Source organism: Cephus cinctus, unplaced genomic scaffold (assembly GCF_000341935.2).
Source record: "Cephus cinctus unplaced genomic scaffold, Ccin1 Ccin1_scaffold0847, whole genome shotgun sequence".
Classification (NCBI taxonomy): Eukaryota; Metazoa; Arthropoda; class Insecta; order Hymenoptera; family Cephidae; genus Cephus; species Cephus cinctus.
This window is the reverse complement of record NW_014333434.1, coordinates 92957-109318: the sequence shown is the minus strand read 5'-3', so window position 1 is coordinate 109318 and position 16362 is coordinate 92957. Positions and strand designations below refer to the sequence as shown.

General features: G+C 43.9%; 1 protein-coding gene across 1 annotated transcript in view; it reads left to right on the top strand.

Moving 5' to 3' along the window:
* Nucleotides 1-16362, top strand: part of LOC107270878 (sal-like protein 1) — a gene marked incomplete at its 3' end in the record, with an annotated part of 232313 nt that overhangs the window by 145031 nt on the left and 70920 nt on the right. Inside the window, 1 exon segment of the mRNA XM_015746300.2 lies at nt 3056-3228. Within this exon segment, the coding sequence (XP_015601786.1) occupies nt 3056-3228 (173 nt within the window).

Below are 16362 nucleotides of genomic sequence, written 5' to 3'. Positions count from 1 at the left end.
CCCCACCGAGCCACCCCTACTTCTCTTTCTATCTCTCATCCACACCGCTCCAGCACTCTTGATTCGCGAACGCCTTACTGTCTCTACTTCCGAGATCTCTTAGCTCTCGAGAAAGAGGCGAGGAGAGACCGCTCTCCATTACCATTTATAGTGATTTCTGAACCACCTTCCTTCGACCGTGTAACACACATCCCCACCCCCCCTATCCCCCCCTCTTTACACCCCCTCGTAGAATCACCTACGTGTCTACTTTCTGCGAAGCGTCTGATTTATAGCCTTTGTCATCCCTGGATGCATCCAGGGCATTCGTAAGACGTAGTCGAGGACCCAACGTTATTACGGATTCCCTATATACAGATATACCTAGGTAGATCCGAGCATGATTTCCCATTTCAGCAAACACACGTATCACTTTCGTCTTAGTTGCACCTTGAACTCCATTAAATCGATAAACAGAATCAGTTACGGTGTCGGACAGTTAAACGCACTTTTAGTTGTTCAATTTTCAACTGCGCATGCGCACGGTGTGCGGCCCATCCGACTTCGGAATGCCCGATCACGGCTTGACGTTTAACGAGAGTGCGATGGGACGAATCGCCTTGTGTTTTCACGTAGTTCCGAATATCAAGTATAAACTATAGTAGATACGTGTGTCTAGTTATGTACTGGGTATAACCTGTATATGTATGTAATTACGTATTTATTCTATGTAGACGTAGAATTGCCACGCGATCAAACGCTGAGTTCCCTTCGTTCCTTCTCTGCTGGTCCATAACCTATTCTCTCAGCCCTCTCTCGTCTCTTTCGCAACTTCTGCCAGTGCGTCCTGTCGGAGCTTCGTACCGTTTTAAAACGAACTCGTATCGGACGCATCTCGGCGACGCTGTTTCCGAAGGAACTTCTTTTTTTTTGTTTCCCAGGGAATGTTAACGACTTCAGGGCTATTATACATGTATACCTATAGAGCGTCTTTAGTGGAAGGTTTGCGAAATTCGATACCTTGTATTCTGCGTCACCACGCGCAGTACCACGTTTTGCCGACAGGACTAAACGTTACGTATAAAAGTTGACTGTGGTCTTTGACTCGTATTTTCATTCGTCTTCATCCTTTTCCTAAGCTTCGATAAAGTCTCGTGCGTCCTGGGATTCTCTTCTGTTAGGAACTTTTCAAATATCCAATTAGTTGGACGGCGCTCATCGAACGTTCCCTTTAAGGTGATCAATGACGGGAAGAGGAAGGGGGGAGAGGGACGGAGGAGGGAGAGCTTCCGGTGGGCCGACGGGATATTTCTCCACGAGGATCAAGGTGGACGAGGGTTGCTTTTTCAGAGGGGTGGAGTGTACCGGAAGGACAGGAAAGTTAGAGAGGAAGGATCAGAGTATGAGGTAGACCCGCCTGATGTATGGCGAAGGCCGAAGACGTCAGGATGTTTGCTACCCACGTTTTCCACAACATGGATCGATTTTGAATCTCCCTCCTTCCTTCACTCTCCCACTCCGTCTCTCCCTCTGGTTCACCGTTGATCGACACAATGACGCGAATTACTTCTTTTTCTCTCTGCCAGTGATCGAACTAGTACAAATCCGAACCACAGATTTTAAACACGCCATTACGCAAATTAAGTTTTAGTGCCAGCGGCAACCGAGTCTTTGGCCCTTGGCCAACGTTTATTCGCTTGCGATGCTTTTTCCCGGCTCTTCGTCTTCCGTCCCTCCGCCCCTCCGACTCCATCCATCTATCTGTCTCCCTCTCACCGCTACGTACCGTCATTTCTCTGCACCGTACGCACTCGTACTCACTCGTCACCGACTTTATTCCCCAGCCTCGTCTCATCCTCGGTACTCATAAAAATACCAAAACCCGTTTTATTGTTGGCTTCTGTTCCGTCGCCTTCGAACTTTCGCGGCTGTCGACGCGGAAGCGGATCGCTGAATTACGCTTCCTGTCGTTTATCTCAACTTTCGTATCTGCCGCGATATATACTCGCACTCCTTCTCCACCCAGATCCCGCAGGATGTCGGTGAATATACGTCCCGAAAGTATATGGATTTTCTTGGCCGGCCAGTAACGAGAATAAGTTTCACTTGTTATCCGTTTTACGACAGTACAATAGCACCCTTACCAAGTACGTAGATGGCCTCCCGGTAGTATTGTATTCGCGGTATTCCCAGCCTGTGCCAGGGCGAATTCCGTACTCTAAAGAGGACTTCGCAATAGGGCTACGAAGGAGGAGAGTCGCTGCTCGTCCGCAGAAGGACGTACTCTTATCTATCCCCGGGGGTCACGTTGCTCGCAAAGTTCAGTTCTGCCCGCGACAGCGGCGCGTCCGACGCCAGTAATTTGCCAGCAAGTTAAATATTCCCACGTGAAAACGTCAGAGTGACTGATGCGCGAATGTGACTAATGTTACCCCCCAAAGGGGCCACCGTCAACTCACTTCACTTCCCTCCTGTCCCAAATCTCTTTGCACCCTCGCCATTGTCTCAACCTGTCGCCCCGCGTCTCCTACCCCGGAACACAATCCATCAAACGATCCGTTAAATATGACCGATCGCACCACGTCGCTGTCAGATGGATCAAACGAGAGTGGAAAATGTCTTTGAATTAATCAAATTAAAGGATTGTGGCTCCACCTATCAACTGTTCTCGTCTTACTTTTCTTAAAACCTGGTAACGGTTGGCTGGCGGTCGATCGTGATATCGACAAAAAATGAACGGCTCCCGCTGAATCCTTTGTTATTTCGCGAGAAAGAAAAATTGCCAAGACAATCTCATTCACGGAGATTCCTTTTTTTTTTTCAACAAGAAATATTAAAACCTTTCCACGTCGTAACTTCGCGTCCCGCCCGTCAAGACTCGACGGAATCAAATTCCTTGGGATGTTTTTCTCGAATATTTTTCTACCGTTAGCATAATGGCAAAGGACGAGGGAAGGCAGTCGGCGAGCAGGCAGGTGTCAGCTGTTGGTGATCCGTGCGTTGTTAGATAGGCAGTTAGGTTAGGTAAGTATAGCTATACCATGCAGATTGAAGACGGAGTCGTCTTGTGTTCCAGGCGTACCTACCTGGGGGATGAAAACTGACGCTATTACGAAGCCACTGTGTGTATTTCGGCCTGTAATTCAAAAACAAAACGTAATCGCCCGTGCTTTTATTTGCTTTGTTGCTACCAGCAAGAGGAAAGGCTCGCCCTCTAGCGAGATGGTTGTGTTTGTAAGAAGGGCCAAGGTAATTAAGTTAAAAATATACGCGTGCCTTATCACACCTCCTTTTGTTCTACGTCGAGCATGGCCGCCAGCGGGGCTTCCCTGAAAACATTTTTCATCGTTTACACGTAACAGCGCGGTTTTCCCAGCCTTCGTCCGCTATACTTAGTTCTCTTTTATACTCTCGACTGCATGTTTATTCAAGAGTCTCACGTACAAAAGATATTCCCGCGCGAAGGGACGTGACACTAGGTACGGCCGCGCGAGGACCAGCCAACCAGAATGAGGACGTAGGATAACGGGCCAAGCATGCAAGGGTCGTAGAGACAGGAGGACAGGAGGATTGTGTATCGCCAGCCAGAGAAGCCAGGACATGAGGACACAAGCCGGAAGTCGGGAGGAAATGAAAAAGTTACGTTACGAGTGTTCGCGACGTTTTCATTTTTACGCAACAGGAGGATCATCTTCGAAATGACGACGCGCAGAAGTACGTGGCTACATGGCCGCGTTTAAATATTCGCGAACGTTGAAGCTTGCTCGTTACACTGGAGTGGTCTTGCGGCGTGGTAACTTTCGAACGAGAAAGATAGAAAGAGATACTGCGTCCTTTGAAACGGGTAAATAACGTCGCTCCTATACGTACGATATGCCTGTCTATCCGGCTGACTATAGTCATATTATCCTGTTTACATAATATTCATATACGCGGAATCTGCACGTAATACGTCAACGTCTTTCATGTAGCCGTTTACGGTTTGGCTTCCTATATACAAGCAAGAAATAGACGAATGGAAGAAGGAAGTACGAGGCCACGAGGGAAAACTTTGTATCGTATTTCAGTTTCGGATGGCGACCCTTGACGCCAGCGTGTTTACAACCCCGTCATATGGTTTTTTCATACCGACCAACCTCTTCGAGCTGTTTAGAAAACAACTGGTAACCGAGGCAGGGTGCCTTCTTTCGGAAATTCTCAACGGCACCTACTTTGGTACCGTCTCGATATTTCGCTTCCAGAATCGTCATAAATGTCACCGGTCTACGTCATAGCGTACTCTCGCAAGCGGACACTGGTAATCAGGTTTTTCGTCAGTGTGGTTAGTTGAAAAAATTGTGGCGAAAAAAGCCGGTTAGAGGAGTTGACAGGGGAGGATTAAAGTACCAAGAGTTTTACACGTTTGCCCAGCTCGAAAACCGTCGCAGCCCTAATGGACGGTAACCACAGTGGCGAACTTTAATTCCAGGGGAATTGTCGGGTGCACCGCTTCTCGCTTGTCGGCTGGCTGGAAGTGCTGGCTTGTCCACACTTTTAACTTCCGGTCGGCCGGTAATTAGTTGGCATTACCATGGACTGGCCTCTGGATACGTAGACTATATGTATACCTGTGTATATTTAAGCCACGAGGGAAGGTAGAGAAGCGAAGCTTCTCTCCTCCTTTGCTCCTGAAGGTAACGTAGGTACATATACGAATTGGCTGTTCTAGCCAGCTGGAAGGTACCGGTGCTCTGCGTTTCCGCTCCTCTGGAGCTTTTAACCACCGAGTGCTGAGTGGAAGGTACGGCAGCGTTGCCAGGGTGGAATTGTGTCGGAGGGAATGGGGCCTGGGAGCCAGATGGGTGTTTAAGCAGCTTTCGTCGGTGGAGCGGCGAGCTAAAGCGCCAGTTTTCGTACTAATATTTGCCACTCGACCCTACAATTCCTTACGATCATCGACCCATCCTACGCAAACTGTACGAATATATACGCAGTCCATTGTCTCGTCGTACAATAAAACTTTGACTGATTTTGCGAACGAGACACGTCAGCCACGTTCTCCGTGCGTGCATATATAGATATACGAAGGGAGTAGCCGCTTACCCCTAATTCCCAACGCGGGGCGGCTTATCGCTGTAGATGGAAGGCTAGGGGAGATACGCTCGGTTACGTTCCTAGGATTAGGGACACGTCCGGGATGCTCGGTGAAAAGTCCTTTTTAAGGGCGTGGTCGTCCTACAGAAATTCTACAATTTTCCTACCACCCCATGATTCTCGTCTCTGGTTATTCCCTCAAGATTCCCCACGTGATTACATACTGATCTCGTAATAACATTTTTCACTCTGTGCATTACTATCAGCCCTATATACCTATATAGATCCACTGCCTTGGTAACTCTTGTCATCGAATCTACCTGTATCTACTGTAAGCACCACCCACGCGGTTCAGGATTATTCTCGAGTGTCGATGTAATTTCGAAAATTCTTGATATACAGGAAGGGTTCTGGTAGGAAGGGATGGTGAAAAGGTTGAAAAGTAGAAAAGTGGAAACAGCCTGATGGTATTTGCAATTTAAAGTGCAGTACGGATCTCGACGTTCGAAATGGGTAGCCGCGGGAGAGTGAGGGGGTGGTAGCGTGACGGGGGTGGGAGTTAAGTATTATCGGGACCGATGTAAAACGGGCAGAAACTTAAAGGCGCGAGTGCAAGAGTTTCGTCGGAAGGAAAATTGCAAAACTAAATTAATTACTCGTGAAGTCGACAGGTGGGAATTGGCGGTGGATGGGCGGATGGTTTCCACGAGGTTTTCGCGGTCGATAGAGCTAATAAAAGTAAAGATGCTATTAAATGCTTATGCAACGAGAGAGAAGGAGACGATATAGACGCTAGAAAAAGCTCTTGGTGTGACCTGCCTTTCTGATCTTATTAAATATACAGCAAATTTAGGGTACCCGCCTGGGCACCCTCGGGCGTCCAAAATATTGCACAATATCCGGGTGTCGCCGACGGTCTGGTTCCGTAGGGTTGATAAGAAAGTCCTTTATTATGCAGGTTACGTTCCGAACGAAATTTTACATGGGGGTTTTTCTACTTTGTTGGAGTATATGGAGGGGGCTGAATGCAACGACGTCACTGCGCGTCCCGACGCCTGTCAAAATCCTGTGTCTTCTATCGGCGCACTCAAACGGAAGAAAAGGTAAACGTAAAGACGCTTCGAGACTTTAACCTGAACCCGCATCGTCGTTAGTCTAAGTAATTGACCTGCCTATGGAATGGTGCGAGATATTTCAGCCACTTAAGCTTTCGAGCGATCCACCCCTACGCTAATTACGTAACCGGGGAATGAAAATCTACCTTGATATATAAATTTCGATTCGTTTTCCTTAACTGGTCTAAAAATACATAAGCTCGGCCGACGAGAGCTTTTTTATATTAACTTATTACGCCGGATGGAACTTCGAAGCTTTTTCATTACGGGCAAATGATTTGCCCTCGCGATAAGGACGCTTCTGACAAAGGGCAAAATTTGTTATCCTTCGATAACGTCGCTAAATTTCGTTGAGTCCCTCGATTTCGCGTGCCGAACGTTACTTCTTCACGCAGTATATAAAACCGTCGTTATCTTCGACGTCTGACGCTTTGTAACGACGTTACGACGCTTTACGGTGTTTCGCGGTTCAGGTCGCGCATTAGTTAATAAAACATGCCGCGGGCACGTGGGGGCAGAATTATAGCCGACGTAACATTATTCCGCCCACCCTTTCTAACGTCTATGGCTTGTATATAGGGAGCCAGTTGGTGGTATGGCGTTCTCTACAAAGGTTATGGTGATCGCAGCCACTCCCTAATATTTGTTGCATATTTAACAAGTCTCTCTATATACAGGTAAAGTAAATACGATAGGGAGCTACTCCCACGAGCGGACCGTAGCTCATCAATAATTTTCCCAAAAATTCATCCCCGGTTCACCTCCTAAAATATCAATGGTCCACACCATAGCCGTTCACAGTCCCTTTGAAACGTTGACAAGCCCATTGCTATCTAACAGGAGCAGACAGACCTGACCATCTGATTAACAGAGTGACTTGCAAATCCTCCCTCGTGAAAAATCTTACTGCTCTGTAATTTACAGAGGGTAGAAATTTGTACATACGTAATAACTCGCGTACTCGTATTACGTTTATCGACCCCATGAAAAAGGGGGATGATGGTAAAATCCTTTAATTCTCATCAAGAAAAATTACAAGATTTCCTGCGACTGGTAATAAGGGTAGTATCGTATCGCGGGAACGGGAATGAAAATACCGGAAGAAAAATTCCGCAATTTCGTTCTGGATTTTGTCTCGGGGTTATTGGGAATTACGTCGAAGACAGTATATACCTGTATCTGTACACAGCTACGAGACTGTATATAGCGGAATGCTAGTTTACGATATCTACAAAACAAGAGACACTTGAAGCGGTAACAGAGCCTCGTGTGCCTATTGAAAAAGATAACCCTTTGTTTTCATCGGGCGACGACAACACGGCTTTTTGTTTGGTTCTCGAGAACTTCATCGTTAGTCCCCTCGACGATAGGCGTCCATCGCAACGTCAACGCGCTCTTTTATTCTCGGCATGACGTCGTCACTCGTCAACGACGTTTTGTCTCGTAAAGCTCTCGCTTTAACGTAGGTACCTGTTAGGTACCTACCTACGTCCTCTACCGGGTTGGAAAATACATCGTGCTACGGATTAAGCCAGTAGACGTACGCGATATTCACTCTTTAATCGTCCTGGGCCTACGGGATAGGGTAGAGAGACTTCCATCCCTTGATCCGCTTTTCATGATAGCGACCCAAATTTTTTTTCTCCAGTAACTTCGCATTATCCTTGAGGTACTTATGGTACAGCCCATTGTTAAATGGTGGTCAGTCGTGCATAGCCGTTTCATTGTCACTCGCGACAATGCTCGCCCTAGAACATTTGTTAACGGATGGGACAGAGATAAGGGGATAAAAGTTCTATATCACGTATTTTCAGGAAACTTCGCTGATTTCGACAGTTTCACAAGCTCAGCCTTAACCGAAAGACCTGATGCAATCGCTTGCGAAATAACATTTCCGAGATTGGGTCCGCGAAGGTGGATCCAGGGTACCCGCACCTATTGCGAAACTTTCGCCGGGACGAACTTGCGCTATAATTTCGCGAGCAACGAACGCACCAGGGATAATTATTGGTAACTACTAACTGCTAAAGTTTCAAGAGCGCAACCGGCGCGGCGGTAACGCCAGCCACTCGAGTGCAAATTAAATATAGCGCAGCGCACTGTAATTTATAGCTGTAATATAATATGGGCTGTTTACCGTTAAGCCGTTATTAGCAAATACGCCATTTCGTTGTGAGTTCGAGGTGTTCATACGCCACGATATTCATACTATACAGAATAGGTTACCTGCTATATACAGTTTGCGATCGCTAACGCTATACCACTCTTGTGAATCCGCCTTGTTGTTTCCGCGGGATTCTTACGAGCCCCCATGTTAAATACACACGTACAATATAATAGATGCTTAATTTAGCTCACGTAACACCATGAGTATTATGAATTAAATGTTTCTGAATGGACACCGATTTTCTAAATAAAAATTTATTTTCAACTTCGTTCAACCCTCGGCGACAATTAAAGCTCGAGGTGACATATCGTGAATATCTCTGCGTGCGGATAAATAGCAGAAGCACCGATGAGGGTGGCTTCGCGATGATTAGCCCCTTTCGTGGCTTCGAGTCACGCGAGCAGTCAGTTAATTGAATTTATCAGAGAGCTCTCGCCGCGTCGAGACAATGGGGGTTGAAAATGATGAAGGGCGTATAAGAAGGGTTGTTCAGTATAATAAAATGATAAAGTGGAACCCTTTCGTGCAAATTTTCGAAAATTCTAAAATCGTTGCGATAACATTGGCCGCAGAGCATAAATTACGTCGAGACTTAATCCTATGTTCACGAAACTTCATGTCGTACGGCCCCTAATGTATTATGTAACGTTTGTACGTAATACTTTACAAAAGAAAGACAAGGAGACACCACGCGAATTATAGTACACTATATGAAATATACATCACAATATGAAAATATAAAAAATGTCTGACTCAATTGGTAAAATGTCCAAGTTGGTACCAGTCCCCCTTTTTGCCTTCTGGAAGCTTTCAAAATAATTGGTTCACCCATTTTTTCTCCTATATTCTTTTAAAAGATCACTCTGAAACATCCATCTCCCTTTCGTACGTCCTACGTACCCTGACAATACACGATACTCAATTAAATAGAGTTATTCCTATCAGTGAAATTCATCTTCACCAAACGTCATCGCACGTTACAAACGCGCATAAATGTTACCTTATGAAAATATAATGCTTTTACCTTGACTAGAATAACACGGTACACGATGGGCAAGTAAATGCATTGGAGTGCACTTAACAAATACTGCAAACGTGCTAACTCCCTTAAGAAAATTTCATAATTAAATTTGTACACGATACACCTCTACATAGACTGTGGCTATTGTAAATATATCTTCTCCGATATTATATAGTAATACAGACTACCTACCCTTACATACCGTTATCTATTTCTACGAAGATATCAGACACGCAAGTGCAGTCAGGCAATCTCCTGCACTTTGTGCAGTTTCCTTCGCCCAAATCTCGTCTGTATGGTAATTGAGGATGGTGTTAACTATCAAGTCGTAAAATATACGAAATTGACTCGATACTCAAATTTAATACAAGTAGGTCTTCCCGTGCTAATTTCTAGACGCGTTTACAGAACACTTGAACGGAACACACATCTCGCGTGGCCGTAAACATTAGCGAGAATGAGGGATGCACGATATATGTCATAAGTTATAACTTTATTACTTAACCAACTCTACCATACTATATATTTCTCTGTAGACTCTCTATCACGTGCTTCCTAGACATCTGCCTAACCCAGTCACCCCACGCTAGGGCTAATTCAGCAGACAGTTTCCATAGGTTTGGACGAGCCTCCGGGCAGGGTCGGGAACTTTTCAAAACTTTCGGGTTCCTCGTCGACTGGCAAGGGATACTCACGGGGTTGCCTATCTTGACCGTTTTCCAATTTCTCTCGGTATTCCAGCACCCACTCCTTCGCCGTTAAATGCCTCTCGTTCAACGAAAACATAAATCGTCCCGTTTGATAAAGAGAAACCCTTTCCCTTTGCCCGCGGTTAGATTAGGACAGATAAGTTAGGTTAGACAGATATAATCGAACACAATGGAGATTCCTGCAATTATCTAAGGATTGCTCGAAAGTTTCATTTCTTCGATATCCCTATCTATATTGCTACATTATATTTCGATTGTGTATTACACATTTTCAACCCCCTAAGCATCTAGTATCCTCCCAGCTTAGCACCCACTAACCCATATCCACGTCATGTAATTGAAAATGCGAAAATTAAAGGAAAAATAAATCCGTCGAGTATCGGGGCTAAAAAAACACGACGATAATTAAATTTCCCAGGACGACGCCTGGCGTCCCTCAACGAAGGCGCGGATGTGATAGATTACTTCTCAGCTCTCGTGTAGTATGCCCAATTCTCTAGCGTGTGACGTATGCGATGCTAACACTGTAGGTAAGAGGTACACCTTGCACCCCGTACAGGCTTCTAGGATCCCCCAACCATCGTCCTATATGTATTTCTACCCGCTGGCACTCTTGACGTCCTGCATACGTGGGTGTATATATATATATATAATATACCGCTAGCGTACACACCTGTGTACGCGTGCCAAAGTATGTTCCACGTTCCATAGCTGCCTGCCTGGTTGGTATATTACGTGCTGCCCGTGCACGTGTTACACCCCGTAAAGCCATCGCTCATAAAACTCACCCCCGTATGCTGCACTCCCCTTACCCACGAAACTTAAATCTAACTCCGTTGACGAGTATAAATGAGTATTTTGTCATTTCAACGTCGTTCTTTGCTTTTACTCTTCAGTATTTGTACGTGCATTACAGAGAGAGAGAGAGAGAGAGAGAGAGAGAGAGAGAGAGAGAGAGAGAGATACCGAAAAAGAGGAAGTGTCTTTCTTTATACTCAACACGGGAAGTGAATGCTTTTCTTCCTAGAGGCTGGCCACAGAATCCCATAGAGATAGGCAACAGCTTTTCTCAGGTTGGCAGGATCGATTCCGCCATGTAACTTTGTTTTTAACACGGCTGGAGATTTTCATAGTTACATCCGGGCACCGACGAGAGATGAACGATAGTGACTATACGTATATAAGTGGGAGGAAGAAATAAGGTGAGCATATCGATCGTCGTCCATGTTGGTTGATGGGTCGCTATTTCATATCTATACGTGGTTATTCAGGACTATTATACCAGTTCAATTTAGCTTCCATTTGATTTCTATCAATTGATATTGTAGAACCATCTTCAGGTGGTACGTCAGTCCCGTGTAACCCTGTATACGTATGTACATATGACTCGACCCTGTACGTACATATGGACTTCGTATATGATCTACCATATCAAAGTATGAAAGCCTTGCTTTTAATGCCTCGTTACTTTCTACAAAACAAACACCTAACGTGGCTTATTTATGGATGCGTGATGGCTTCATCGTCAAAATATACCTGGAACCATTATAAGCCATGAAACGCAATGCGTAGTGCCCGTGCTAGACTTTTATGGGGAGTAAATTCTGTGTTACATACACTGCAGGCATAGCTCTATGGAATACTCGTGTATGAATTCACGTGGGGGTATTAAAAAAGAAAAAAAAAACAGTATAAATATATTTTCTATAGCACAATGACAGAAAAATTATAGTCTCACGTGTCACTCTGCAACAACGCTATAGGTGGACTTGTTGGTAATATGCTAGAGGGTGTTTATGCTGCTTGTACGTTTATGGGACAATATGCGAGGCGCGTAAAACGTCTTTCGTTTAGGCGTCGCCGGCATTATCATTATGATGCACCTTTGCGTTTGCGTAACGTTTCAAGGACACTTTAGTTTATCATCCAATTAACATACAAGAACCCGATTTATTACAGGGTAATTAAACTGCACTCGTGTTACATGTGTTTGTCATTGATATGATATACAGGGTGCTCGGGTTGTAAACTAAACAAAAGATTGATATGGCTGGCAAGGTGGGTTGTTGGATTATTAAGGGTGGTCGATATAGTAGGGATCGTTAGTTTTACTCTGTATGGGAAACGCCATGGTGGTGTAATATTCTGGAACTTTGTACATGGGATTGTTCTTAACTCAGTAACCGTGGTAGGTTGATATGTATCTATATATAGATATCCGGGACCAGGGAGGAATTATGTCATCCTTTTCTCTCTTTCGTGTAATTAAGTGAGAAATGGAAGAAAAGCGCTTCGGGCGGAAACGCTTTCATAAGGAAGACTCTGGTTATTATAGGAAGTATAGGAACCGCTGGATACGTCGCTTTGAGAAAAAATAATGAATTTCGTCTTAATTTATTTCTTTGCGCTCTCTCTCTCTCTCTCTCTCTCTCTCTCTCTCTCTCTCTCTCTCTCTCTCTCTCTCTCTACCTTTAGTTACGGTTTAGATATACTTTTGTTGTATTTTAATATATTTTATTATTGTATTATTCGCGCGCGTTTCTAGAGTATTATTTAAAAATTTTTGTTGCTAAACTTTTATATTGCTTTTTCATTTTATTCCATTAGACAATGATCTTTGAATTTTGGGGTACAAGAGTACCTATTCTTATATTCTTCCGATATAGATATAGTGTATAGATATAGAGCGGTATATAGTAGCTGGATCCAATGTCCTTTAATTCTTCGCGCAAGTCCAAAGTACACGAGCTGCGTCGCGACACTCTCGAAATTCCGAAAGAAAACAATCGAGGCGAATTCTTTGATGGGTCTTCGGTGACTTCAATTTTTCCGACCGCATCAAAGGAGCTTTTAGATACTGTAGAGAAAATTACTAGAATCCTATATAGCAGACAGCTCGACCAGAGGTATACTTAGACCCAGCCAACCTAAATACCTCCGTCTACCTATAAACCCAGGACGTGTAGTTGGTGTCTTTGAATGAAGCGATGCCGTATAAGGTATAGTCGTTCGTTGATATTTGAGATTCACTTTGAAGGTAGCCAGCACGTTCAAAATGCTGCAGAACTCGACATCGGGAGCTTCGATGAAATCGATGTTGATTGAAATAAGCGCGAGTCAAATATTAAGCGGCAATTGAATGTGGCGTCGGGACGCTCGTGACGAGAGTTCCGCGAATGATGGGAAAGGAAAGAAAATTAAAAAAATGTTTTTCAACGCGTATAATAATAATCATCGGTTTGCTATTTATTTTTCGTTTGTACGTTAATTATCAGCCCGTTGGAGATTACGAAATTGGCTTACAATTAGTCAATTATCTTCTCGATAGATGGCTACCATGGTATAGGTAGAATAATTATAATAAACCCGCTTCGTATATAATGCCCTTATATGTTATTCCGGACGAGACCAACCGGCGAATGGCTGGTCTACCGAGTGGATTTTTAAATTGATATTTCTCGAGTCGCCTCATCGCACCGCGAATACCTCGTGTAATCGAATGGCCGCAGCGGTGGCGAGTTTATCGCAAAATCTTTCGTTAAAGCGAATTTCAGCTGGTGGCTATGCGGTCGCCACATTCACTAGGGAATAAGGCGCTTAATATAGGATTGCAATTATGATTATGATTATCTCTTTTTGTTTCGTTTATTATTCCCAATACGCAACCCTTGAATATGCATTTCCATCCCAGCTGTGATTTTTATAATTTTTTACTTAAATAGACCAAAGCAATTCGATCGTCGATTACGTCACGTGGAAAAATCGTAATGAAAAAATTATTTTTTGTAATATTTTTGTCTAACGCAAAAAATTTACCTGCCACCATTAGACGCAACGAAATGAAAATTCACGAATTTTCCAATAAGTTTGCCACGTCGAAGGACCATTTTTACAATCGCTCAGTGTGATAATCGGTTAATGCAGATCAGTAGACCGTCAGTTAGAGCGAACGGATGAAAGCACAGATACGTGGACGGGAAAATGAAAAAAAGTAAATGACGAAATGGAAGGAAGAAAAATGTTAAAAAAAAAAAAGAAATATCGCACGCTTACACGTGTACGACTTCAACGAGACTGCCTGGCAACTGGGAACCCTGTAAACAAATGTATTCAGCGTGGATTCGCGCTATACTGGTTGCCATTTCGCGATCCACTGTTTTGCAACAATAATTCATCAGCGAATATCCCACATTTTTCCCTGTATTCTATAGATGCACACACGCATCGTCCTGCAGCATCCATTCTATGGGTCCAGGAGTTTTTCTACGCTCCAAAATGTTTTACCGTCCCACCCGCAATATTTACACCGAACGCCCATCCATTTCGTCATACTTTTTATATCTTGTGTAACTAGCCACTCCTACCCCTAGAGCCCTGGCCATTGCGTATTTCTATACTACAAACGCCCCGCGTACCCGCGTGTTTACCCAGTTTAACATTTTGTTGGCAGACGAACTGCAAACTTTTATTTTTCTTCCATCGAATAATTTTCAATCTCCAACAGTTTTCACCAGGATCTTTACCTAAGAGCGGAATCGTGTTTTTATTAGAGGGTAGTTCAAGGGATAACGAAACAGGAGATATTAATTTTTTTTTCCTAAACGGTACTTCAAAAAAATAAGGGGGTTGTTAAATGACAGGGTTCCTGAACCCGACCATTAATGCGAATATCACGACATGACGAAACTGTAATATGGGAATGGTACGTCGTGTTGCTATATAGATATACTGCTGCATAGGGGTGTGTACCGGAGGGTTACAGTGAATGGTAGGAATGAAACGGATGCGAGACGTGACACGCTGATGGCGTAAGCGATCCGTGAATTTTCCAGGAAGATGAAAATGAGGAGGACCAGAAACGGCTCTCTCTCTCTCTCTCTCTCTCTCTCTCTCTCTCATTCTATATCCTTAACAGTAGCTGAGTGTTCTGCTGGAGGACCAGAAACGGCTGGTAGGAATGAAACGGATGCGAGACGTGACACGCTGATGGCGTAAGCGATCCGTGAATTTTCCAGGAAGATGAAAATGAGGAGGACCAGAAACGGCTCTCTCTCTCTCTCTCTCTCTCTCTCTCTCTCTCATTCTATATCCTTAACAGTAGCTGAGTGTTCTGCTACGAATTCCATTAACCCACGTTCGCAATATACATGGGTTTCGATGCGAATGGACTAAGGGATTGTTTACAAGCTTCTATTAAATACATCGAAAATAAAAAATTTTCCATCTGTTTATAAAAATACTTTATCTAAAAAGTATAATTTAAGATAGTAACTAAACTACGTCATTTATGACAATGTTGTATAATACGAAAAAAAATTATTACGTTTACCCAAAAAATGACCTCGTTTCGTTTCTTATACAAAACCAATAAAGTCATTACTTTTTGTCTGAAAGTGATTTTCTTTTTTTCGACAGAAACATCCATTACACTTAACGCATCACATTCATCCCTACGTAGGTATATACAGTATCGTATACGCTAGGCAGTTACCGAAGTCTCGAACCCTTAGGCTATATTCGAGCTGTTTATCACTTTTGCGATTTCGCTTCTTCGGCATATTTCGAGAGTGGTACTTCCGGTTAGGGTGTGTATACAAATAAATATATACATATATGTATATATGAATGACATCTCTACGTGATGGCAAAGCATTACGCAAGTTTTTATCGCCAGGACATTTTCGTCAACAAGCTGCTCGTAAAATCAAACGACCCTCCTGTTTCGGGGGAAGCAGCCATAGGTAACCTAACCTACCTGTTCTGGTGTAGGCAACATGAAAGACGGAAAGTTAGTGTATCACGAGGATTCCCAGGGGCGGATCGAAAAAAAATATTATTACTAATTCCGCAGCGTAAATAAACGTCAAAAGAGCGAAACGCGCCAGACCTTAACGTCTACCGTGTCGAAGTCGAATCATCTGGAATCTTGATCTCGCAAAAGAACAAATGAATTCTTATTATAAAAGGAAGTGAAAGATGAAGCATTCTAAGCTTTTCGAAGTATTCTAAATATACCTAAAGCATCGATATACAGCATGGAATACGCACAAGCATAGGAAAGATAGTCGGCTGATAGAAAAAGATGGCGACTGGTGGCGGCCAAGCTCTGTTTCTTTCTAATCAGCAGCCGTAGTACGAGAGTATAGAAAACGTAGCCAATGCGAGCATTAGAAAAGGATAGCTACTGGCCGCCACCTTAGTCCCTCTTTGTCTATTCGAGCGGGCATTTTTTTAAGGAGTTTCAACTAGGAATCGCGTAGTCCATGCTATATGTCCATGAGCTAATAGTTCTTACTA